Source organism: Symphalangus syndactylus, chromosome 4 (assembly GCF_028878055.3).
Source record: "Symphalangus syndactylus isolate Jambi chromosome 4, NHGRI_mSymSyn1-v2.1_pri, whole genome shotgun sequence".
Taxonomy (NCBI): Eukaryota; Metazoa; Chordata; class Mammalia; order Primates; family Hylobatidae; genus Symphalangus; species Symphalangus syndactylus.
The window spans coordinates 55,447,730-55,474,647 of record NC_072426.2 but is presented as its reverse complement, the minus strand read 5'-3'; the positions used below and the strand labels follow the sequence as shown (position 1 = coordinate 55,474,647).

The 26,918-nt window shown below is 38.2% G+C and overlaps 1 protein-coding gene and 1 pseudogene across 3 annotated transcripts in view; both read left to right on the top strand.

Annotated features, from left to right (window-relative positions):
• Positions 1–26,918, top strand: part of SYNPO2 (synaptopodin 2) — a 172,470-nt gene that overhangs the window by 134,748 nt on the left and 10,804 nt on the right. Inside the window, exons 2-5 of one of the 3 annotated variants that reach the window (XM_055274701.2) lie at positions 186–337; positions 3,380–4,191; positions 6,622–8,804; positions 13,903–15,644. In XM_055274701.2, the coding sequence (XP_055130676.1) occupies positions 186–337; positions 3,380–4,191; positions 6,622–8,804; positions 13,903–13,980 (3,225 nt within the window). In that variant the 3' untranslated portion in view covers positions 13,981–15,644. Of the gene's footprint in view, positions 1–185; positions 338–3,379; positions 4,192–6,621; positions 8,805–13,902; positions 15,645–26,918 lie in introns of those variants that run through there. The other 2 variants (XM_055274699.2, XM_055274702.2) reach the window with 2 other exon arrangements.
• On the top strand, positions 5,644–5,727 carry LOC129481498 (uncharacterized; annotated as a pseudogene).

The following is a 26,918-nucleotide window of genomic DNA, read 5'->3' as shown; positions in this document are numbered from 1 at the left end:
GATAAAGTGTGTGTCTGTGTGTGTGTTCATAGGGTGGTAAGAAGTATTTAAATGGTCTTACGGGTTAACAGGTGAATTAAAAATCAGGGCTCGTGCTACAGTTGACAGATTTGTTTCTCAGAGATGGTGGCTTGCTTTTTACAAATTATATCATTCTACTATGTCTCATTTTTTACTCCACTCAGATTCGAAATCAGAGCAAAGCCTCTGGGTCTGGGCTCTGTGAGGGAGATGAAGTGGTTTCCATCAATGGCAACCCTTGTGCAGATCTCACCTACCCTGAAGTCATCAAGCTCATGGAAAGCATAACAGACTCTCTCCAAATGCTTATCAAAAGGTACAACAGATTTGCTGGAATATGTATTTTCTCTTGAAGCTACATGGGAATGATTATAGCTTTTACTACATATATAACTTGTCATTTATAGAGAAATTAGGAGTGCTTTGTAGAAGGTTAGTATAGTTAAACAGAAACACCACTGTGTTTGAAAAATAGTCAATTCTATTCAACCAAACTTTCTGGTTAATTGAGAATTAAGTTGAAAATCCTTGTTTCAAGCACTTTGTTGAAAATCTTAGGTATTTTAGGCTCCTTCCTTAGCTCAGTATATTGAGCATAATTTAATATTTCTTTCATAGGTAAAGATTTTGTGACGGATCAGAATCACTCAATTGTAATTATCAGATGCACAGATGAATTAAAAATGTTTAAATATTAGACCATTAAGCTGTACAATTTTTCATTAAAAGAGGATGCCTAAGAGACAGAAAAGAGAAACAACAACAAAAACTTACAAGCAGCCAGATTTCTCCAGTAAAACCAATATTTGAGGATGGACAAAAGCAGATGATTAGAATAAGGTTTTTGCACTACCGACACAAGTCATTTGGAAATTCAATCTCTTTAAATACCACCATCCCCACGTAGTTGTTTAACAATATAAAAGAAACCTTTAAATGTAAAAAACAAAAGAAAACAATGAGGACAATAACAAAAAAAACTACAGCGTTGACATTTTTATGGTGTACAAATCACAGTACAGTCCATACTGATTTTGCAACGGAAGGCCTGACTATTGCATGATAATGAATCCAGAAAGGAAAGCTTTGGCTTCCTGGAGAGCAGCTTTTAGGAAGATGTCAGAGGACATCTCAAGATGAACATCAAGGTCCTCCAGGTTTTTCCTCAACTCTGCAGAAACACTACGCAGTTACCCCTCTGCTAATCATTCAGTATGATTCCGTTCCGGGATAAAAATGAACTCATTATGGCCAAAATCTTGAGACAACAATGGAAATCTAGCATTATTCTTATAATCTAAATATTTACCCATCAAACCCAGTGTTTAAGGCCTTAGAATCCTTCCTTCATGTTATGAAGAGAAAATAAGTTTATAAAATACATAATTTACTAATACATAATTAAATTTATAAAATAAAAAAATTACAAAGTAAGTAACTAATTGGTAGGATTCAAAGTGGAATCTCAATTGAAAATCAAGTCAAAAGCAATTATTATCATCACCACCACCACTACCACTATTTTAAATATCTGAATATTGTTTCCTGCAATAAATATTTCTGTCACTCATACCACTGTCATCTATCAGTAGAGGACAAGTGTTTTTACTTTTCCTGAACTATTGCCCAGGGATAGCTAGGTAAGATTATTTTAAAATAACTCCTTTAACATTCCATCTCTATTATCTTGAATGTTATTAAAATAAGATTTTAAAAATTCTATAATTGTGACACATAAGTTGTGGACTTGATGAGTACCTATGTAGACTGATGGGAAATGAATATTTTAAGGCACAAAGCTTTATTCGCTCATGCTTTTATGATATTTACTCATGTCTATTTATTTTACTTCAGCTGCTGATAAATGTTAGTATTTATCTGGCCATTTGTCTGTATTGGTCTACAAGGCTGGCATGAATTGAAACTATTCTCTTCTCAGCTTCACAATTGATTGCTAACATAATTCAAAGTGATTTAATCTACTTCCATCCCAAGGCCTTCCCAAATTAAAACTCTCTGACCTTTTGGTACCCTCAAATTCAGTTTAACAATGTATTTAACATTTTCTACATAATAATGATCTAATTTGCTAACATCATGCTTTTTAAATACGATATTATAATGTATAAATACTGTATTACCAGGAAGCTTTTCCAATTACTTGCATATAGAGAATGGTGCATTTTGTTTAACTGTCAGTTTGTTTTTATTTTGTTTAGTTTTGTTTTGCCAAATGCAGTTGAAAGCAAAGTTAGGAGTAAGTATTTTGAGCATTGGTCTGAAATTGCACTACCACATAAATTCTAAAGTAAATTCCTTTGAGTAGAATACAAGTAGAAGCTCACGCCCTTCAACTGATGTTCCCTGCATTAGTCATAACTATCTTTTAAGGAAGGAGGAAAGGGGCAAAGATAATTATGCTGCTTCTAAAATTAAAAAAAAATACAAATATAAAAAATGAAGGCATTTCCTACAGCTGTTCTGTGAATAATACTTCTAAAAGCACTTACAGTTTAAATTAGAGTTTCAGAAAGAAGTTATTTAACTCTTAAACTGACATTGCTTCTTCTCACAAACCCAAATTTGCACAAACAACTGGGAAGATCAAAATCAAAGAACTGTAGTGTACAGCTCTAGGCTCCTTAGCTGAGAGATAAAGGAACAGTTTGACTTCAGATATCCTAAAAAGAAAATGCTCCAAGAAACAGATTCAAATAGAAGAAAGGGAGACATCTCAGATTATAAATACTCCATGACTTAATGATTCATTGCAGCATGGAAAGGATTTCTCTTTACACAAGAGTACTGGGCTGGGTCCACTTATTACAAAACACATGCTCACTGGGGCTTAAAACACAGCTTCTATTTCATTCCTTTCAAGAAAGCACAGCCTCTAAAAGGACTAGTTGAGTTATCTGTAAGTTAAGATTGATCTGAAGGTGATGGATATGTTTATGTGACTTCATAATGTCTAGACCAAAACTTAGTCAGTAAGACATTGAAATGCTTTTGTCACATGCTAGCAAACTCATTATAGGAGATACCCAGATTCCAAGTACTTACAGATAAACGGGATCCATGTAGTTTTTTAAAAATAAAAGCTGAATTTAGGATGGATTCAGGTTTCATAATCTTGTGTAAGAGTTTTCTTGTGTTTTTAAAAAAGTTTATTTGGTATCTCTTTAAGTAATAATATGAACATGTTGCCATCTTCTGTTTTCAAATATGTTGCAATTGACATTTAGAAGAAAATATTTTGACTATATCACATATTAGACATCACAAAAGTGTCAGGAAGTTCTTTGGCAGATGTAACATAGTCTGATTTAAGTGTCTGGAATGATTTTTCTGTGTGCAGACCATCCAGTGGAATAAGTGAGGCTTTGATATCTGAAAATGAAAACAAAAACCTCGAGCATCTCACACATGGGGGCTATGTGGAAAGTACCACCCTGCAGATTCGACCAGCCACAAAGACCCAGTGCACAGAATTCTTCCTTGCCCCTGTCAAGACTGAAGTTCCCCTAGCTGAGAACCAAAGAAGTGGTCCCGATTGTGCAAGCAGCTTGAAAGAAGAAACAGGCCCGATCTACCAAAGGGCTCCCCAAATGCCTGACTCCCAAAGAGGATGCGTGGCAGAAGAGCTGATCTTAAGGGAGAAGGTAGAAGCGGTACAGCCTGGCCCTGTGGTTGAGCTGCAACTGTCCCTTTCACAGGAGAGACATAAGGGCGCTAGTGGCCCTTTAGTGGCTCTCCCGGGAGCTGAAAAATCTAAGTCTCCTGACCCAGACCCTAACTTGTCACATGACAGGATTGTCCGCATAAATTCGATCCCTACTAATGAGAAAGCAGACCCTTTCCTGAGGTCCAGCAAGGTAATCCAGATCTCCAGTGGCAGAGAGTTGAGAGTGATCCAGGAAAGTGAAGCAGGAGATGCGGGACTGCCCCGGGTGGAAGTGATCCTCGACTGCTCTGACAGGCAGAAGACAGAAGGGTGCAGGCTTCAGGCAGGAAAGGGGTGTGTGGATTCTCCAGTGGAAGGAGGGCAGTCAGAAGCACCTCCTTCTCTGGTATCCTTTGCCGTCTCATCAGAAGGCACAGAGCAGGGAGAAGATCCACGCTCGGAAAAGGATCACAGCAGACCTCACAAGCACCGAGCGCGGCATGCACGTAAGTTCTGCCTGGGCTGTCAGAAGGGGCTTGGGAGTTGGGGGCATTTTGCTGCTTCTTTGCTTGCATGAGTTTTTCAGCAAGATTTTTCTTATGTTTCTCATTGGCTTAAGGAAATATTTAATTAATGCACAAAATCACAAATGTGAAATTGTGGAGAATACCAGTTTCTAAATGGGAAGCAGTAAGTCTGAACTTCATATAGATTTAAACATTTTTCATGAATTTCTTTTTATCCCCAAAGGCACAGGAACTGTTAAAGAAAATAATATTGTCAATGTACCTATTCACTTTGTTTCAGAAAGTTGAAATATTTCATGTTAAAATAGCATAAGAAAGCACTTGAAGTCATGTGGACTCAGTTTAAATGTCAAAAACTGTTGAGTCTGCTACTGAGAGGTGTCTTTAAAATAAAAGCTCTACCACTGATATCTAAAGCAGATCCTTGTTTTGAAAAAAATCATTGTGCAGCTTGATGATGCTTGCAGAAGTGAGTTTGACAGACAAGGACATGTGTACACTGAGCAGTTACATGATCCTCTCCGTTTTGTAAGCCTTCATTAGACTGCAAAGTGCTTCATCTACCTTCTAGACACAGAAGTCAGTCTCCAGGGCCATGTGGAGGCATTTAAATGTCTCCAAACATAAAATATATTTAAATTCAGTGCTTTCTATGGCATTTTGTTTTACCCAGGGGAAAGAAGACAGAAAGGAGAATTGGGATAAGAATTGCAGTTAGGTGTTAGGATTTCTGTTGTTTTATTTCATGGCTTTTTTTTTTTTTTTATAACTAATTTTGGAATTTTATTTGAGGATGTAAAGGCTGACAGGCAAAGGCACTTGACTGTATATGTGATACACAATGGCAATGAAATCAGTTATTCAAAGTAGGATATTAAGTCTTCTAACCTATTGTTATTCCTTTCAAAGCATATTTTTAGCATAACCATTTGTAGCTTTATTGGCAAGTGCTGTTAATCATTCCTTATACTTTAAGCATCTGTAGGCCATCTTCACATTTATAGCATATTAAACAAGAGTATTGAGACACCATTCACATACTTTACATGTTGGCAGTGAAGTTAGCAGCAACTGTGACTGTCAATTTAATAAGTTGTATAACACTAGTCAAAAAAGGAATTATATTTAGTAATAACCACAGTTTCAACTATTTTTTCTCTAGAAAATTTGATCACCAGTAAATGCCTGTAATCATATTATAAAATTATTTCCTTGGATTATATTTTATTTTTTAAAAATTAACCATTAAGTCTGTGACAAAAAGAGCTAATTTTCAATCATAAAATAGTCAAAAAATTTTTCTTAATTTTCCACTTAACTATTTTGAGGAATTAAAAAATTTAGGGGACTCACACTCATTATCATTGGAAACATGATATAATTATAAATTATAAATAAGAGATGCTATATGTTTAGTTGCTACAATTTGCCATTGCTTCTCGGCCTTTTGGCTAAGATCAAGTGTATAATTTGCCACCAATTTATTTTTTATAATAATTATGGAAGAAAATTTTAAATATTTTTACTTTTATAAAATAAAAATCATATTCTTGTTTTAAATGACTTAATCACTGCATCAGTTTTTACACAGTTAAGTGGGTCACAAGTCAATTTTTAAATTTCTCCAAGGTTTATTCTTGCTGCAAGGAAAGTAATATTATATTTCCAAAATAGCAATACATTTACAAACCAATCTGTCTAGAAAACTTTGTAGCTAGGGTTTCTTATATGTATTTACAATAATGTCATATTTTGAATTTTAACTAATTATTGATTCAGTACCTTCAATGATTAATTCAGTGTTTTGAATTTATATTAATCCACTAGCTGTGAATGGAAATATTTGGGGTGGTTGTCAGGGCAAAAAAAGAAAAAAGAGAAAGAAGAAAACCTAAATAGCTAAATTCATTACATTAAAACATTTAGAAAATTTTAAAACATCTTCTTGGGACACTCCTCTCTTTTTAAGATTCCTGGAAACAGTTTTATATTGATACTTTATTTGAAAATATGGAAGTATGAGATATGTCTCATCTTGTTTTTCAGAAAATATTATGTCTTTAAATTGTGTCCTACTTCATTCTAATTTTATCCTATTAATTGATATTTACTAGCCAGTTTTTATTAAAGTGGAAAGATCTCTAGAGAAACAAATGTATGAAACATATATTCTAATCAGCATATATAAAATGTTTTTATGTAAACAAATAGAACAGTATGTTATTGTAGAAGGAAACATGTTAAGAGAAATAAGAAAAAGAAACGTGTTGGATTCCTTCAAAATTCGGTTCTCAATGGCAATTTTTTACATATTTATTTTCGCCCAGGAGCGTTCATTTCTGAGTTGCTGTGGTGTCTTCCTTGAACTCATCAGCTCAATATAATTATTTTTTTTTTTACTTTCCCTAGGGCTCAGGAGGAGTGAAAGCCTGTCAGAAAAACAAGTGAAGGAAGCAAAATCTAAATGCAAAAGCATTGCCCTTCTTCTAACGGATGCTCCCAACCCCAACTCCAAGGGGGTGTTGATGTTTAAGAAGCGACGTCGGAGGGCGAGGAAATACACCCTAGTTAGCTACGGTACTGGCGAGCTTGAGCGAGAGGTGGACGAGGAGGAAGAAGGTGGCAAGGAGGATACATGTGAAGTGGCATTTCTTGGTGCAAGCGAATCAGAGGTGGATGAAGAGTTATTGTCTGACGTTGACGACAACACACAAGTTGTGAACTTTGACTGGGATTCTAGACTGGTGGACATTGAAAAGAAACTGAACAGAGGGGACAAGATGGAGATGTTACCAGACACCACAGGCAAGGGAGCCCTCATGTTTGCCAAGAGGAGGGAGAGAATGGATCAGATCACAGCCCAAAAAGAAGAGGACAAGGTAGGTGGAACGCCAAGCAGAGAACAAGATGCTGCCCAGACCGATGGCCTGAGAACCATGACTTCTTACCAAAGAAAGGAGGAAGAGTCGGTGAGAACGCAGAGCTCTGTGAGCAAAAGCTACATCGAGGTGAGTCATGGTCTTGGCCATGTTCCCCAACAGAATGGCTTCAGTGGGGCATCTGAGACAGCAAACATCCAGAGGATGGTCCCCATGAATAGAACGGCCAAACCCTTCCCAGGGTCTGTGAATCAGCCAGCTACCCCCTTCTCGCCAACCCGAAACATGACGAGTCCCATTGCTGACTTTCCTGCACCTCCACCTTACTCTGCAGTCACTCCTCCCCCTGACGCTTTCTCCAGAGGGGTATCAAGTCCGATTGCTGGCCCAGCACAGCCCCCTCCATGGCCCCAGGCTGCCCCGTGGTCCCAGCCAGCCTTTTACGATTCATCTGAGCGAATAGCTTCCCGAGATGAGAGGATCTCAGTGCCAGCAAAAAGAACAGGAATATTACAGGAGGCCAAAAGGAGAAGCACGACAAAACCCATGTTTACTTTTAAAGAGCCCAAAGTAAGCCCAAATCCTGAACTCTTGTCACTCCTTCAAAATTCAGAAGGCAAACGGGGCACTGGAGCTGGAGGTGATTCCGGACCGGAAGAAGACTACCTCAGCTTGGGGGCAGAGGCTTGTAATTTCATGCAAAGCTCCTCTGCCAAACAAAAGACCCCTCCTCCTGTTGCTCCAAAACCTGCAGTCAAGTCCTCATCCTCCCAACCAGTAACTCCAGTTTCCCCAGTCTGGTCTCCAGGAGTGGCTCCCACCCAACCTCCTGCCTTCCCCACATCCAACCCATCAAAAGGCACCGTTGTCTCCTCCATCAAAATAGCCCAGCCTTCTTACCCTCCTGCCCGGCCTGCAAGTGCTTTGAATGTGGCTGGTCCCTTCAAAGGACCACAAGCAGCAGTAGCCAGTCAGAATTACACACCCAAACCAACAGTTTCCACACCAACAGTCAATGCTGCTCAGCCTGGTGCAGTGGGACCATCCAATGAGCTTCCAGGAATGAGTGGGAGAGGAGCTCAGCTCTTTGCTAAAAGGCAGTCAAGAATGGAGAAGTATGTGGTCGATTCAGACACGGTGCAGGCCCACGCTGCTCGAGCTCAGTCTCCCACTCCATCTCTCCCCGCCAGTTGGAAGTACTCCTCCAATGTCCGAGCACCTCCTCCTGTGGCCTATAATCCTATCCACTCGCCGTCTTACCCACTGGCTGCTCTCAAGTCTCAGCCTTCGGCCGCACAGCCCTCCAAAACGGGCAAGAAAAAGGGGAAGAAACCCCTCAATGCATTAGATGTCATGAAGCACCAACCATATCAGCTCAATGCATCCTTGTTTACTTTCCAACCTCCAGATGCAAAGGATGGCCTCCCCCAGAAGTCATCAGTCAAGGTCAATTCAGCCCTGGCCATGAAACAAGCTCTTCCTCCCCGGCCAGTGAATGCTGCCTCACCTACGAATGTGCAGGCTTCGTCAGTGTACTCGGTACCAGCCTATACCTCTCCTCCTTCCTTCTTTGCAGAGGCCTCCCCACCAGTCAGTGCATCCCCAGTGCCTGTGGGCATTCCCACCTCGCCAAAGCAAGAATCAGCCTCATCATCTTATTTTGTGGCACCAAGGCCAAAGTTCTCGGCCAAGAAAAGTGGTGTCACAATTCAGGTGTGGAAACCATCTGTTGTGGAAGAGTAATCTTGTAGCTGAAGCTAAGTGTCCACTTTGCTTGACATAAATTGTTTGCAGTGTTTCTTGAGTCCCTGAGAATGCCTAGCAAAGTCCTCAACTTACTTAATTTCAGATATGTCACCTCCTAATCTGGGTCCAAGGAGTATAATATTTTTAATGAGTCAAAAATCCAACTCAGATTGACCTAAAATATATTTATCTTCTTTGCACACTTAAAAAATCCAGGAGCACCCCAAAATAGACGTGTACCGTTATATTAAGTAAGCAGGATACTTAGGATTTGTGCTGTAGCCACAAGAAAGACAGTGATCAGTGATATCAAACATCAGGAATCAGCCTTTATGTAACATAACAGCTGTGCTCCTACAGTGAAAGTTTCAAATGTAGTGAAGGTATAACCTATACTGACTGAGATTTCCCTTTTAGGTAGTGCTTATCTCTATTACTAGTGTTAAAGGAATAAGGAATCTCTCAAGGACAGGGAGCAGCTCTGGTCTGTCAATCTCAGCCACCTGTTTGATATCACAGAGAAGGTACTCGGAGGATTGTAGGAATGTATATAGTTTAGTAAGAAGTGGGTAAGAAAGAGGGTCTTAATAATTACTGAGCACTTATTATGTATTAGGTTCTTTGCCAGATGTTTCTACATATATAAACTCATTTCAGAAAACTTATTTAAAGTAAGTGGGGCTGGGTATGGTGGTTCGTGCCTGGAATCCTAGCACTTTGGGAGGCCGAGGTAGGAGGACTGCTTGAGGCCCAGAATTGGAGACCAGCCTGAGCAACATAATGAGACCCTGTCTCAATAATAATAATAATAATAGTAATAATAATAATGAAGTAAATGGGATAAGGAAAGAAGGATAATTATCTTTAAAGATTGATTCCCACCCTCCCTCCCCAGTTACTTAAGGAACTAAGTGAGTACATCTCCAGTTGCCCATGAAAGCATAAGTTTGTTTTCCTCAGCTGAGGCAAGTGGTAGGGTATACAGGATAATGAAGTAACATGTAAAAGGCAGGACACACATAAAGGTATACATGGCTATTGTTTTACCTGGAGAAACCACATGATTGGAACCTGAAGGTTTACTGACTGACTACAGGGGCTGATTGTGAAGCACGAGGAACCCCATGCGTGTGGAGACTATAGGGTGAGAGCACACAATTTTTAGCATCATTTCTGAGTGATCTCACAGATTTTTTTTCCTGCGTTCGTTTTGCTTTTTGACAACTGCTTCTCCCACGTTCTTTGCAATTCTATTCTCTCACCTTCACTTTACTATTTGTATTCGATGGACCAGGATAATTCAGGCAAGGTTACCTTGTAAACTTGAATTGGCCACACACCATGTCGTCACCCAGCTGGCTATGAAGTGAATAATGGTACTGAAAGTAAACCTGAAGACCTTTCTCAGATCTATTTTAAGTCTGAGCCTGACCAACCATGGAAAATATTCGACGCGAATTAATGTAGAGAACTATAAAGCATTTATGACAGCTCCAAGGAAAATCATCTACTCTATGCAGGAGATATGTTTAGAGACCTCTCAGAAAAACTTGCCTGGTTTGAGGGTACACAGTACCATTTTAATCCTCTGAAAATATCTGTATTCCTGCTCTTTTTCTGCTGTCACTGTCAATCTGCTATATTTTTCACTATCCTATTAAAATACTACTGTCTCCTTTATCTGTTCAATGTCCATATTGAAAAAAAATCTTCCTTGTATGAGCTATTCTGATCTAATTTCTCTGATATTTCTCTATATGGCTCCCACCACAATTTCATTGTTGTTAGCATATCTGTTTCTCCATACATTGTAAAACTGTAATCCTTAGGTATTTCTGAAACATAAAGAGGAGAATTAAGTCAGCTGCAGAACAATGGGGCTGATTCTTCTGCTTTTTCTCTGGAAAATCTTTCATTGCTTTTGGCGGAAATTTACCTAGAGGTTACAAACACAGGATGTAGCTTGGTCTCTTATTTGCCTTTTTGGGAAACCAATTAAGATTAATACAGGATAAAGGAAAAAAGCAATCTATTCATTATATAACACAGTTGTTTGTATTACTTGTTCCCTGCAAAGGAAATCTGTTGAATGCTTGCATTTTGAATTCTTTTCTAATAGAACAACCAAAAAAGGCTCTTATGGTGCAGCAGGAAAAAAGATCATTTTTATAGCTTTGCATTCTTAACATAGCCTTTAAAGAACGGCATGAATTAGAGGAAAGACATGGAACACACAGGTAGTCAGTTTGAGATCATCGGCTTAAAAGCATCCTAGGATGGTAATGACCCAGAAGTATTTCCAGTTGTCTAGTGGTGTGGCATGCAGGAATGAGAAGTGTTTTCTTTCCATTTCCTGTTGGACAGGTGGCAATCTTAGCAGAGCCACTGTTTGGAGTTGATAACTAAAGACGCAAATAACATGACTATGCCTTCTGGTCATCCTAGGACTATTTGGAGTTCCCCAAAACCTTGTAAGAGGCATGTCAGGCATGCAGTAAAAGCATCTACAACTTCAGCTGGGCACTGGCAGCATAGGTCTCGTTTTGGACCATACAGTCCCACTGTATAGAAGAGGGTGGAAGTTCTCCAAAACAATATCCACAACAAAGTCTGACCTCACTCTGAAGGAGATGGGAAGTGGGAGGGAGAAGGACTAACCAGCTCCCTGGAGTAAGAGGAATTTGCTTTCCCTGTCTCCCCACCAGGGGGCTGTATGTGCCACCTTTCAGGTTGGGGCCAAGGAAGTGATGACAAGGAAGTGGGGCCAAGTGTCAGTGTGACAGAAGGGAGAGTTAGACCTCCAGACGTCAGCCTCTCTCCCACGGGGTACATTTTCAATCTGAGTGTTGTTGGCTTAGCTGTGTTGATATTAGCTTGATTGGTTGGTCTGCTGGTTATGAGGTGTAGGGAGGCAGTTTTTGTTTAGTTTTTAAGACTTTGCCTCTTCCTTTGTCCTTAGCAAATTTCTAGGCAGAGCATCCACGAAGTCAGTTTTCATTGCCAGCTCAAGAAGGACAACCATTTACTGAGTTCCTATGTTATGTTAGGTCCCTTATGTATATTATCCCAAATCCACTGCATGGTTTAAATACAGGCACTGGAATATAAATGAAAAAGGTCATCACAGTCACTGACTTTCTGCAGGAACTTAAACATTTCTCTTTCCACAAGTTTCCCCTTAATCATGTGTCAAACCTCTCTTCCTGACGGGAATGTTGTGCTATAGTGAATCTGCATAACGCTTGGGATTCTAGGAGGAAGGAAGGTTCCATGGACATGTAAGTAGAGCATATTCCCCTCAGTCTTCTAGGAGGGCAGAGTGAATCCCAGAACTGGTAAGATTAGGAATCTGAGCATTGCCCCTTTAATCTTAGAACATTTATCATTTTGACACATCCTGTTTCTTAGAGAGGAAAAAAAACACAGTTTCTGCATTGGTAGTGTAAAGCATACCTTGTTAGGAACGTGTTTTATAAGACACATTTGGGTTGTCATTCTAGAGCATGTTAAACTTTGTACTTCAAAATATATTTAGTATGATTGTTAGTGGTAACTTATATCAAGGCTTTGAATTAACTGTTTTATTTAGTTTTCACAAGAAGCACTTATTTTAACCATAGGAAAACCAATCTGAGTTACAAATAGTTCTTTAAATAAGCCCGAGTTATTTAGCTATTCTAGAAAGTGCCAACTTCTTTCAAGAAGCAGGCATTGTAGGACAGCTGAGAATTATTACACAGCCTAAATTCTAACCTGGCAGCAAGAGTCACATCTGAGATGTCAAAAAACAAACAAACAAACAAAAAACACCTGATCTACATTGAAAGGGGGTGGACTAACGTATGTGAGACCATTTTCCTATTTGCAATTACGAGGTTAAAGAACTTTGAAGGTCATTAGGCTGCTGAGAGGCATGTCAAACACTCTGTGTGGCTCTTTCACAGTAAACCCTCTTAAGAGCAGAAGACACATGGCTGTTAGTGTCTGCACTTAGATTTAATCTCTCAAATAAAGGCCCTTTGCTGCGTATCATTTCATCCAGTTATAAACTAGGGCTCCTGCAAGCACCCCCATTCTAAGGGTGAGTTATTGAAATCAGTTGCTATTTGATGAGTCACCACTGGCCCAGCAGGCAGGGCATTTGAAGTCATGGTCATCAAAAAGAAATGATTGTTTTTTGAAAAGCTAAATGCTTAAAATGCTTCTAGAGGGAAGTCGTGGGGCGTGTGCTCATTCCCTTTTAAAATCAGTGTTGTTGAGTTTGTTTTTAAACATTTTTATAAGTTCATGAGAAAAAATATATAAATTCTAAGAACCAACATTGTATTCCCAGAAACATGACCCTCGCTGATCTTGGGTCCACATATCATTGGACTCTGGGGGACACAAAGACGCCTGTGACACTTCGGTGCTGCCGAGTTAGTCAACAATTATTCTGGGAAAAAGCAGAATTGAATTCTTCTCTAGATGTCCTACCAGGGTGGGCCAAGGGCCACAAAGCAGGCTAATAAATTCCCACAGGATCCAGACACCAGGCAAAATTGCTCTAAGAAGCCAGTTACTGTCATCCCTCTATGGTTCTAGAAAAAACAGTACAAAAACGACAGGTCATCCTATGAGTGTCATGCCAATGAAACCCCATCTTCTGGAGAAGCCCTTGAATCAGAATTATCTTTTTTCTTGATGTTGTCAGATGCAGCCTGTTTCTTAATTTTTTTAAAAACTGTATGTTTCTGTGGTATGTATATTTGTACACCAAACTACCTGGCACTTGGAAATCACAGCACTACTCAGAGGCAATTGAATAAAGAGAAATTTAATTTTAAATATCAAATCCTGTCAGACATTTCTCAGACTTCTGATTTTATCAAAGGTTTTCCAGCCAATAAAGTGCATCCCCTAGACTTCTACAGGGTCCTAGAGTTTAAGTAATTTTTTTGTTATTAATATAGGTAATAATTTTTCTAATTTTTATTTTTTGGTTCCAAATTTAAAACTCCTTGTGTTTACCTCTGTTTATGTCATTCTTGACATGTTTATCTAAATTATGTGTGCTCCATGACAGGTGAAATGTAAATCTGGGATCCATAGTCAAGATATCATAAGGACCTACTTCCCAGCCTACCTTTCTTCCTCTACCTGATAATGATAATACTCAAAATAACAACATTCAAAGGAAACACGAAGAAATCCTGCTTTCACAGCTCCTATTTCTTGGGCTTCTTAATAACTACTGATGGTTTGTTCATGAAAAAAGTTTTTTAAATCAGAAGATTGTACTTGGCCCTGAGTTGAAAAAGTTTTAAAAATCAAAAGGTTGTACTTGGCCCTGAGTTGAAAAAAAAATGCACATTCTAAGAATAAACAGAAAAATGTTCTTCTTGGAAGTAAATAACAAAAGCCATAGTATTTTGATTTGTCTTTTCTTCAGGATACACAGTAGAAGTCAGAGAATCTTTGATACTTTTATTTGGTGCAATAATCAAGGCCATGCAACAACCCAGAATCAAGCATTTTGGTTCAAGTTAGGATGACATGAGTGGGGACAGAAGCTGTGGCAGTCATTCAAATAATCTCATGGGTCCTGAGGAAAAGATAGGAGTTAACGTATTAAGTTTCTACTATATGCAGGAACTGTGTTAAGTATTTTACATAAGTTTCGATAATAGCTAACATTAGCTGAGCACAAAATTTGGGCCCTGATTTGTGCTGAGTATCTTTCACAGATTACTGCTTTTAATCAGCAGTCCTTGTGAGCTAGGTATGATCATTATCCCCATTTTATAGATTACAGATGAGATTCTGAGGCACAAAGAGGCTGAGTAACTTGCTAAAGATCATACAATGTTAAGTAATGGCCCCTGGATTCAGTCTGCAGCCTGAATTCTTAACCAATTATACTGTGATTTCATTTATTCTTCAGAATTACACTAAAAAGAAGGTATTATTCCCATTTTACAGTTGAGGTATCTAAGCTCAGAGAAGCTGAACAACTTGTGCAACAATCACTAAGCTTAAAAGCAGTGGATTAGGGTTAGATTTAGATATTTGTCTGGCATCCAAACCTGTGCTCTCCCTACAGTACCACATGGTTTCCACAGTCTCATCAGACCCCGGAATTTCACTCCCTGAGACTGCTTAATTGTGAATTTCCCAAACTGATTCACCAAGAGCCTACTGTCTGCTTCGCAGATGGCTTTGACCACATTCAGTGACATTGGGAAAGACTCCGTTTCCCAAGATGGCTCAGAAAATCAGATGCTACGACGCATGTTGAAAGTGAAAACCCATCTCTGAGAAAGAAGCATCTGTTTTATAAGTAAAAAAAAAATGAAATTGACAGCAATGTTGTGTGACTTCTCAAAATTCTTTCATTTTCTTATTTCAGAATGAATAGGTGTTGTTCATTGGCTGGTAATGGGGAAGAATGTGATTTTTAAAAATAAAGCATAATCAAACTCTGCATAAAAGGAAGTGCTCCCTTTGGCTTTCTGCCATTTTAACTAAATGTAACTCAGGGAACTTTCTTATTAAGTAGTGAATCAGCACCTAGCATGGCTTGCTACTAAACCAATAATAACTTAGGGCATTTCAACAAGAATAATTCTAAACAGAATAATGCTGAGGGAGTCACAAGTTTTCAGTATTTCACACTACACTCTGAAAAAGAGTTACCCCTGGAATCTTAGAGTGCCATGGTGCCAATCCCAGTCAGGACAACAGTCAAGTGCATGAGGCAGCAAACCCTTCCCACCTCAAAGATTCCTCAGTGGAAGATTTCTCAACAGTTATTTCTGTCAAAGGCTTCCCAGCAAGGACACTTTTAAACCTTACATTTTTTCTAGTAGTTTTTTTTTTTTCGTTTTATATATCATTGTTATTTTGAAAACATCTCCTGAGGAACTAGTGTGATAGATTCTAAACATGGATTTTGAACGGTCCCATCACCAACTTCAAAAAAAGAAGATGTGAGCTTCTAGGTTAATTGTAAAAACTCATTACATTTGCAGAGCTTTATTGCCTTAATTTAAAATCATAGAGCCATTAATAAGGTAACATTTATGGGGGCTTACGATGTGCTAGGTACCACTCTAAGCACTTTTTTTGTCACCACAAAATGATGAAAGTATGATATAGGTATTATTATCATCCCACTTTAAGATAAGGAAATTGAGGTAAAGAAAACTTAAGGAACTTGTGTAACATGGTAGGGCTAAGCCTCGGGACCCAACAATCAAACTCCATGGCCATCATCTAATCACAAGGCTATACTACCTCCCCTGATTGCAAGAAGACTCAGGTCACAGAAGGAAGTGCTCATCAGAAGTGATGAGTTTTACATGTCTCAGAGATAACTCCAAAGTTACACTAAACCTTCTAAATCAAAATAAGAAATATTGAAACATCCAAGAGTTTGGTAGCTCCAAGCAATAGACATTTTTAAACAGGGTACATGGGGAAAAGCTGTAGTTTTTATCTCCATCAGCCTATTTGCTTATTATAACTCAATAATGGTGAAGGGAAGCTCAACATTTTGCTGGTTTCCATTGAACAAATTCCCACAATGCACTAGACCAAATGCCTTAAAAACCTACCGCTTCCAGCCAACCAGCATCACATACTACCAGAGTTATGGTAATTTATATCTGGCAAATAAAGGAAGAACAGAAGAGTGATGAGAGAAACCCTCAAATTTCAGTAACAATAATGCAGAGAATAAGGGTCCTTACAATTTTTAAATTAAAAAGAAGACAAGACTTTTTTTTAATTTAGGAAAAGCAAAAGGTAATCATGTCTTCAATGAACTTCACATACTATTAGATGAGATAAGGTGTGTAAACCTTGAGCCCACAAGAAGTACGTTTGTAGTGATTAAGAGTGTGGGCTCTAGGGCCACACTGCCTGCCTCTGAGTCCCAGGCCTGCCTCCTGCTGGTTGGGAGACTTTAGACAAAGGATTCAATCGCCCTGTGCTTCAGTACCTCAGCTGTGAAATGAAGACAATAATAGGTGTACCTCACAAGTTGTTACGAAGATTAAATGAAACAATATGCATTATGTATATAAAACACTGCCTGGCACAGGGAAAGTATTCAACACATGTTAGCTATTATTATTCTTCTAAGGGGCACTCAATAAACAATAACTACTATTTTAAAAACTTCCCATGAGGAAAACACAATTAAACAAGTTCTTTTGTGTTCTCTGTTAATATGAATCCCAGTATGAGACCCACAACTAAAATAGGAAAAGTAGAAGGAATGTCACTGTAAATCTCACATTGACACAAGAAATCTATTCCCAGGAGTCGTTGAGAGATCTTTGTTTCTTCTCTTTTTTCTTCTTACTGAAGTTTATATGTTTACATTCCTCTGTATTCAGCCTGTTTGTCCATTTTTTCCTGCTTTGTGTTCATCTATTGTGCTAGCATTCTTTTCGTGGTATACAAAGATGAGACCAGATTCAAAAAGACTGGTTCAGTATTTTTATAAAATAAACTTAACATCAGCTTTGAGCCTCTACTATAAAGACACTGCTTTCAGTTCAAAGTACCAATGTTAAATAGAATGAATATAGTGGACTTAGTCATATGAAGAGAGCTCTTCTGGGGAAATGTTTGTAAACCAAACATACTCTCTAAACAGGATAGTTGGTATCCTGAGTAACCTGGTAGCATAGTTGAAGCTTCAATAGGCCTATTAGGCTGAAAGTGGAGCAGTTGGCAACCCTATCCCTGAGACTACCCCACTTCAGACCTGCAACAGTTGGGCTGACCTAGGAGGGCGCAGCTCACAGCTGTCCTTATCCCTCCTTTCCACACTGTCCTAGGACAAAGGGTCAGCAACCTGGCCTTTTTAGAGTAATTGATCCCCTTGCCTGAGAGGCATGATCACTTTCCAAAAACAGAAAGAGTGAAACCTTGGCCTGAACAGAGCAAACTCCCAGCTCAGGGCAAGTGATGAAAAACAATTCTAAGAAGCTGAGCCACTGACATAGGGAGGAACTTAATATTCCAGCTGCCTTTCAAACCCAGGGAATTTTTGTGGGTTTTCTGGTACTTCTAGAATCCTTCTGAGTCAGAAGCAGAAGACTCATCTTGAAGATAAAAAATCAAAGCAAGCTGAGATTCTGAAAATTTTATCTGAATCCAGAATAGCTTTTGTTTCAAATACAATTGAATTGATTTAGTTTTGCTTTCCTTTTGTGCCATTTAATTACATTTAAAAATAAAGCAAAACTAGGTCTCTTACTGCACTAAAAACCCTTTTGTTCTTTTTTCGCCTAGCATATCTAACACTGATAAAGAAATGTTCACAAAACCATTTTCTAGAGCTAAGAATCTCTAAGGAATTGGTTGAACTAATATAAAGTACTAATTTAAGGTTTCATTCCAATCCTTCCACAGTTAGATCTTTGGTTTGGAGTTTTGTTTTTGTTTTAATTCACACTCAGAGTCTGTTGATTGTGGTTGGATTACTTATTACTGTTTATCAAATGGTGCAGATCATAATTCTTCATGTAAGTCCAATATGGGCTAGATTTTGAATTCTGCATTATGAAATACTCACTGAAATGTCACAACTCATTGTGGGTGGTATTACTGAAATAAAGAGCAACACTAAATATATTACTTAGAACTTTTAATTTTAATTTTACATTGAATGAACTAATATGATTTCCTTTATATACTGCACTTTAGTATGAGCAAACTATTCCCTTCATAGTGTAACATATAGCTTTCCACTTTTTATTCCCAGTGTAAAATTAAGATTTCCCCACCTTAGAGATAGCCCCACCTTAGAGATTCTGATTTACTAGGTTTGGGTGGGACCTAGGAATTTGTTCTTGGAACATGCAACCCAGGTGATTCTGATGCTAATGGGCTGTGAACTACACTTTGAATAACACTTTTCTAACATGCAAACCACTTAAGTCAACTTTATTCTTTAAAACCCATAAATAGTCTTCCTGTTTATCCAGTCAGGGACAGCCAGACTTGTAAACTGCACCTGCTTCCACAGTCTTAGTGCCCTGTCTAAAAGGAACATGCGCTGAAGCACTCATCTTGCCGATTTTATTTCAAACGTCCAGGAGATGGCAGCAAACTCTCCTTCCCTCTCAGTGCTTCACGGCAGCCATTCTAAAGCTCGTTGCATTAAAATTTGCTTTGAATATTCTTTTTTTAAAAAAGACAAAAGACTAAAGGGGGTCTTGAGACGTGATTTTTAATTGACCCCCTGCCTCTAATCAAGAATGAGTATAAATATTTCTAGGAATAGAATAGAATGATACAATGTTATTATCTAGAAAAGAGATTGAATTTCCTTGGCTATTTTTTCTTATCTCTGGGGAAAAGATTGTATGACTTCCCTTGGCTGTTGGGCCCCAGACTCTGTTATCTCCAAATCCAAAATATTCTTACTAATAACTAGCTTAAATCTATCTGGCAGTAATCTAAACATTCTTATTTTGGGATCTAGGCTAACGGAAAATTTTGAAGCACTTTGAATGCTTATTAGCTTTTTAAAATGAAAATAAATACAATTACAAAATTTTCAAAAGAAAAAGGAAGTTCATGCACTTTATGCATCATAAGGAAAGAGCCCAATATTTTTGTTTAACTTTAACATTAATCTTGGCAAATAGAGTAGTATGTCAACAAAATGCAAAATCAGTCAGAGGCTGCTTACATGTTACAAGAGCGTACAGAACAAAGAAACAGGCAGGCCCACTTGGTGACAGCTTTGATGCTAACACGCACATTGTTTTCAAAACTTTGAGGCACTAAAGTTTATTTCTAAAACAAAAAAGATGGTGACGTGTTGGAAGTTCTGTGATGTGAAATACATGTTTGTACATTTACCAGTGGGAGGAGAAAAGACTAATGGGAGAGCTGGATATTATAAATGACGGGTTAATGCTGGAGCCTAGGTCACTGCACAGGTTTGATGCCATGTGGTCAATGAATGACTGATTTGTTCATTGTATTTTGTTTGTTTGTTTGCTTGATTGTTTTTTTTTCTTTTTTTTTTTGTTTTGTTTTGTTTTTAGACAGAGTCTCGCTCTGCCACCCAGGCTAGAGTGCAGTGGCACCATCTCGGCTTACTGCCATGTTTTCTTTTTGTTTTGTTTTTTGTTTTTGTTTTGGATAATTGCTTAAGAATTTAGACACACATACTACTAAAGGATCTCTCTTTTCCTCTCTTTCTCTAAAATGTGTATTGATGAGGGCCTATCCATTTTAGTCTCTCCAGAAGTTACTTTTTATCTTAGGCTATGATTATATATCCATAGCAGTTAAGAGGTCTGATGTAGTATTTTAGCTAATTCATAATATTTTTGTAAATTCATCAATGCATTTGCATGAATTAATACTAAAAGTGAAAAAAATTGTTTAACAATTGTAACAGTCAATAAATACCTAATATCAAATCAAAATGAAGGCAAACTTTGGGATGGGGAGAAGTCAGGAGAATACTAAAGAATGAGATCCTTTTAATAAATGTGTGGTCTACATGGCAAAATTTGCTGTAGTATTAACATGCAATGTTATCTCTAGACAATTATACATTGCAGCTTCATGAATGCATTAAGAAAGCTGTGCCGGCCAGGCGCAGTGGCTCACGCCTGTAATCCCAGCACTTTGGGAAGCTGAGGTGGGTGGATCACTTGAGGTCAGGAGTTTAAGACCAGCCTGGTCAACATGGTGAAACCCCACCTCTATTAAAAACACAAAAATTATCCGGGCGTGGTGGCACATGCCTGTAATCCCAGCTACCCGGGAGGGTGAGGCAGGAGAATCACTTGAATCTGGGGAGCAGAGGTTGCAGTGAGCCCATATCGTACTACTGCAGTCCAGCCTGGGTGACAGAGCCAGACTCCGTCTCAAAAAAAAAAAAAGCTATGCTAATAAAACCAGCTGTAATAGCAGCTAAAGCCACGGGCAAAGTTAAGTATTTGGTCTCTAATTTCAAATGTTTGATAGGTAGACACACATTCCAATACCTCCCGAGACATCCTTTCAGCGATTAATGACAGACTACAGCTATATCAGGAATTAGTGTTTTCACTGGAAGTAAATGCTGCTTATTCTGAAGAAATGTAACTGGGATACTTCTGATAAAAGATGTTTCTTAAGTTTCCCATTTGTATTCGAGAAGCACATGATCGTGACCATCATTGTATACTTCGCTTTAACCCATGTTTCTCCTCCAGCAAAACAATCATACATTTGAAAATCCCACATAGTTGATGGCATCTCCATGTCTCTAAAATGAAATGACATACATGAAATTATTGTGTAAATTCCCTCAAACAGGAAAGATATCATTAAATAAAACTTATCACTTGGACCAGAGATGTGCTAAGGGAATTGAGCATAATTTTTTCTATTCTGTGCTTAAGAAAACAAGCTGTAGATGCCTTTCCTGATGAAGAGCTGGATTTATGATTCCTAATTTTATTTTTGTTTTCTTTTATTTTTGAGATGGAGTCTCACTCCGTCACCCAGGCTGGAGTGCAGTGGCGTGATCTCGGCTCACTGCAACCTCCACCTCCCAGGTTCAAATGATTATGATTCCTAATTTTAAACCTCACTCTGGGGTCATGTTTATGACCAGGAAAACATAAATATGATAGGGAGTAAATCTTACATTTCTCAAAGAACAGTAGGTTAAACAATTTCCCCAGGGCCCAGGATATTAATCAAAGGTTCCATTTAATAAGCTTAGAAACATAGTGGACAGAAAAGCAGTTACAAAGGCCAAGTCAGTCATTTTCCTCATCCTGCATTCTCCACATCTTTGTGAAATTATGTTGTCACACACTGTATAGTTGCTGATTTGTCTTCGTCATTGCCATTAACTCGCTTTGAATTGTCAGAGATTTTTAACGTAATTAGAAGTTGTGACAGAGGATGCTTCTAAACACATCAGTGGGAAGTTTTGGGAATGTTATTGTGCAAAGGCCAAATCAAGGTTGTTACATGGTATGCACACATTTCTTAAGAATCCTTGTTTTTAACATCGTAACTGATAAGATTTTTCTCTAAAAAAGCAAAAGGCATTTTAATTGGGAAATAATTTTGCTTAAGGGCTATTAGCTCCACTTCAAATAGCAGTCACATAATTATAACTGAATACAATATAAAACATGTTAGTTTTCTATACTGATAATCATGACTCTCATAATAAATTAAGTGCTTACCATGTGCCAGGTACCAACATTTTTCTCTACAAAAACTTCCCACATGCTGGGTGCAGTGGCTCACTGGAGCAATTTGAGAGGCTGAAGTGAGAGCATGTCTTGAGCCTGGGAGGTTAAGGCTGCAATGAGCTATGATAGCACCACTGCTCTCTAGCCGGGGTGATAGAACAAGACCCTGTCTCAAAAAAACAAAAACCCAAAAAACTCCCACAAGGTCAAAAGATTATTTATTTTAAACAAGATCAACATTCTTTGTTTATTGTGAAAATTACTTTTTTCTCCATAGAAACTGACGAAATCTGAACTTTTTATATATATATCTTATTCACTTTTTCTACCGTGGGAATCTAAATGAATGACGTTTACTCTTTAAATCTTTTGAGGAAACAGAGAACTTCAGAAAATATTTTGAAATGTGTTTAACATTTATTTTTTATGTTTGAACCAATTAAACTAGACTTTTATGAAAATAAACTTAAGTAAGCCTGTTCCTCAAGAATTATAAAAAATTAAAACAGCAATCCCAGCTACTTAAATAGAACACAGTCTGTATTAATACAAGTATTTTCACAGGCTCTAACTTGTAGAGTGACATACTTCTTTTTTGAGAATAAAGAAAGGTAAGAGGGTAAAAATTGCTGGTATAGTAGTTTTTTCTGTTAACAGAGTTAATGCCTTAACATACATTATTTAAATAAAATTTTATTACCTATAGCTTTACTTCTCCAACTTCCCTATACAAGCCAGTATGTGTTGTATAGGGAAAATTACCTAATTTAGGGTAATATTAGGGTAAATTACCTAATTCATATGCCTCACTTTCCTTATTTGCAAAATGGAGGCCATAAGGTTGTTGAGAGGATTAATTGCGGTAACAAATACAGTGTTTAGAACTGTAGCTAGTACATAGTAAAAGTCTTATACATTTTAGTTATTATTATCATTGCTTCAAAGATGAAAGAGACAACAAAAGTATATGCACACATTCCTCCCTCATGTTGGTCTTCTCGACCTTAAACTGAGTATCATTATTTTTATTCTTTTATGACAGAAGGTTTAAAAAAAAATCAAGAAGTGTATATTTTGGCCCACTTAGACCTAGCAGGGAGATGAGGTCAGTGGCAATGTTTCTGGCCAGCCCAGCTGCCTACGTTCTGATGACAGGAGGGCAGCCGGGGTTGGCACAGCAGCCTCGGAGGCGTGCACTGCTAATGCCACTTCAAAGGCAAGTCTCCCTCCTATTTTTATCCTGGGTCAGCAGCCTGCTTATGCAGTTGCCTCTTGAACAAAAGGTCCTGCCAGGTCTCTGACACCTTTAGGGCCACACAGTCTCTTCCCACAATAACAAAAATAATCACCATTTGTTGGGCTAAGTGGCATTCCATTTAAAAACACAATCTTTACTCTGCCCATAATCTTGAAGCTGTAGCCAGCAATACTCCCATCTTACAATTAAGGAAAGTAACGCTGGGAGAAGTTGAATCGCATGGATAACAAAAGACAAAGGCAGAACTTTCAGGTCAATGTGACATCCAAGTTTCCATTCTCTCCAATATAAGATGCTGGCCTCCATTGTCATTTACAAGCCTTACGCTTTCTCACAAAGAGATTTCCTTGAAGCAGGAAGTAAAACTTTTTATTTAAAAGTCTACGGTTTTGGAAGATAAAATTTAATCTAAAACTTAATCTAAGATGACTGGTGAGTAACAGAACCAAGATGATATGCTACATAAAAGACCCTATCTCTTATTTTGATGTCAGAGTGTGTCCATTGCATTCAGGAAACTATTTATTTTATTATTTTTTTTTACATGAAGTTTCACTCTTGTTGCCCAGGCTGGAGTGCAATGGCACAATCTCAGATCACTGCAACCTCTGCCTCCCGGGTTCCAGCGATTCTCTTGCTTTAGCTTCCCAAGCAGCTGGGATTACAGGCATGAGCCACCATGCCCGACTAATTTTGTATTTTTAGCAGAGATGGGGTTTCACCGTGTTGGCCAGGCTGATCATGAACTCCTTACCTCAGATGATCCACCCACTCGGCTTCCCAAAGTGCTGGGATTACAGGCGTAAGCCACTGCGCCCAGCCCACGAAACTATTTAAACAACATGTGATTACTGGGCCACTTTTCTATTCAAAAATATGGTTTATTAGTCTTGATTATCTGCCCTTCTTGTCAGACAGAATGATACTGTGTACTTCTGCTGAAAGAAATAGAAACTCTCTTCCGTTTTCTAGATAAGAGAATCCTACAACAGAATTTCCAAAAACTCCAGTTGGTGGAAGTAAACTTAAAATCCTCTTTAAGAAGGCGAGTGTTAAGGAATGAGGAAAAGACTATTTTATTGAGACTAGAACAAAATGACCTTCAAAGTGTTTTTATCCTCTAACTTCAAGCTTGATTGTATCTAAATCACCTCAAGGGAGTGTTTGTTTTGTATTTAAAGACCTTTAGGTAAAGGGATTCTATATCTCTACGCACAAATTTTTTCCAGTGTTGAACTGTTTCTACTGTCAAGAAAATTGTCACTGAGGGCTCATTAGAGCTGGGAGTGACTCTAAGAGATTAGTTAGTAGAGGCTGCCATTTCATAACACGTACTTGCAGTCTCATGATAAACGGCAAATCAACTTTCACCTTGCTCTTCTTCAGCCCCAACTAATTCCAATCTCCTTTATCTTTTTCTTCTTAGGTCTTATTTATTTAATCTTGCAAATGTATTTCAGGTTCTCTTTAGGGTTCATGCATAATTTTCTAAGACTTTTCTCAATTGTGAAATCAAAGCCGTTTGAAACTCTTAAACTTCCACTGACCTGAATGCAAATAATTTATTTGAACGTTAAAAATCTTCCACCTATTTAGAAAAATTGACTTGTTCATAAATATTGGCTAATCCTACTGTCTTGTTGAACATGACTTGGGGTGCATATTGGTTTGCATATATTGAAGGTGGTGGGGGTAATTCTGTTTGTGTCCCTTGTCACGTGTAACTGTTGTGTGAGAGGGGCTACATCTTGTGAACTGACCTAAAATTCTGGTGAAGATAACCAAATTTTCAGTTTATATCAGCCTGATGTAGAAATTATCATTCATTCATTCAGCAAATACTTACTAAGCACCTACTATTCTGGTGCCAAGTACTGTTCTAGGGAAGCCTTAAGGAAACAAAAACCTTTACCCTTAGATGGACCTTAATTTCTAGTGGAGAGAGAAAAATAAACAAAATGATTAAGTAGAATATTTATTACGTTAGATGAGTGTAAGTCTAAGGGAAGGATTAAAGCAGGGGAGAAAGGTAAGGAATTTTGAGAGAGGGAGGGAATTGCCAAGCTGAGTCATCATGTAATATTTGAGTAAGTCCTGAAGAAAACAGGATAGGAGTCATGCTGGTACCTGGGGTGAGCAAGTACAAAAATCCAGAGAATTGGCAAGTACAAAAATCCTGAGGCATGAGTGTGCCTGGTGTGTTCAAGGTTCAAGGCCAGTGTGGCTGGAGGAAAGGGAGAGGAAGAGAACATGAAGAAGATGAAGTCAGATAGCGCAAGGAGCTAGTTGGCAGATTTTGTGGGGTCTTGTAGGTCAATGAAAGGACTTTGGTTTTTCCTTTTTTGAAATGAAAAGCCATGGGAAGTTTTTAATCAGTGGACTGAATAACATAATCTGACTTGAGTTTTAACTGGGTAGTTTTGGCTAGCATATTAAGAATAAACTAAAGGAAGCAAGAATGAAACTAGGGAAATCAATTAGGAGACAGTAGCAATAATCCGGGTGAGAATTTTTGGTAGCTTAGTCCAGGATGCCACCAGTGGAGGTGGATAAGACTTGGTCAGATAGTGGATGTATTTTGAAGTCAGTGCTGACAGATCAGGTGTGGAGTGTGAAATGGACAGCAGTCAACACTGATTCCCAAAATTTCAACTTGAGCAAATGGAAAAAACGGAGAATACCTGTGGTTTCTTCTATTTGTGTATCCCTTCTTAGGACCTCTGCTTTTCAGAAATTCTAATCCATGATTAAAAAGGCAAAAGAAATACTTTTTATTCCTCTTCGCTTTTCTTGGACATCCCAGAATCTGTGTATGATAAAGTATATGTTTGTGATGAACATTTACTGATCATGTGTTTAAGAGAGAAAAGAGTCAAAGGAATTGAAATCATATTTATGAGTTGAAGCCCGTTTCCCTACAGTGCTTGTGTAAGCAGGGTTTCAGCCAAGAGAATTGTATCGCTTTCAAGGTTTATGGTATAAAATAGTTTAAATTTTGACTCATGACACATACATCAGATTTATCTTCTTTGGCTTCTAGGACTGTTTACATTGCTTTAAAATTCACTAATTTGTGCTTAGTAAACCTCAGATTACACTTTCTTTTTACATGTCAAGTGTTCTCTGCCAGTTAAATTGGTTACTAGACAGTTTAACAAGGAAGCTAACTAAGCTGTTTTATTAACAAGCTGTATGGATAAACCAACATTTAATTGACATGAGAAGATGGTTTATGTTAAGCCGAGAAAGGCCCTCAGCTCCTCTGAGCTTTTCTCCTGCAAGCACAGCCCCAGATATCTCACCTGCGTGCAGCAGAAGTGCATCTAAATGCAATGCACTATATTCCCTACGGCCTGGTCACCTGCTTGTTCTTGTGACAAATGCCAAGATGCCAGTATTCATTAATCCAAATTTAATCAAAATTTAAATGACCTTTTCCAAAATTTCTAAGATCTTACTCCATTTAGTTTGCATCGTTTTGAATCTTTTTTTTTAAAAAAAAGATGTTTTCAGGCTGGGTGCAGTGGCTCACACCTGTAATCCCAGCACTTTAGGAGGTCGAGGCAGGCAGATCACCTGAAGTCAGGAGTTCAAGGCCAGCCTGGCCAA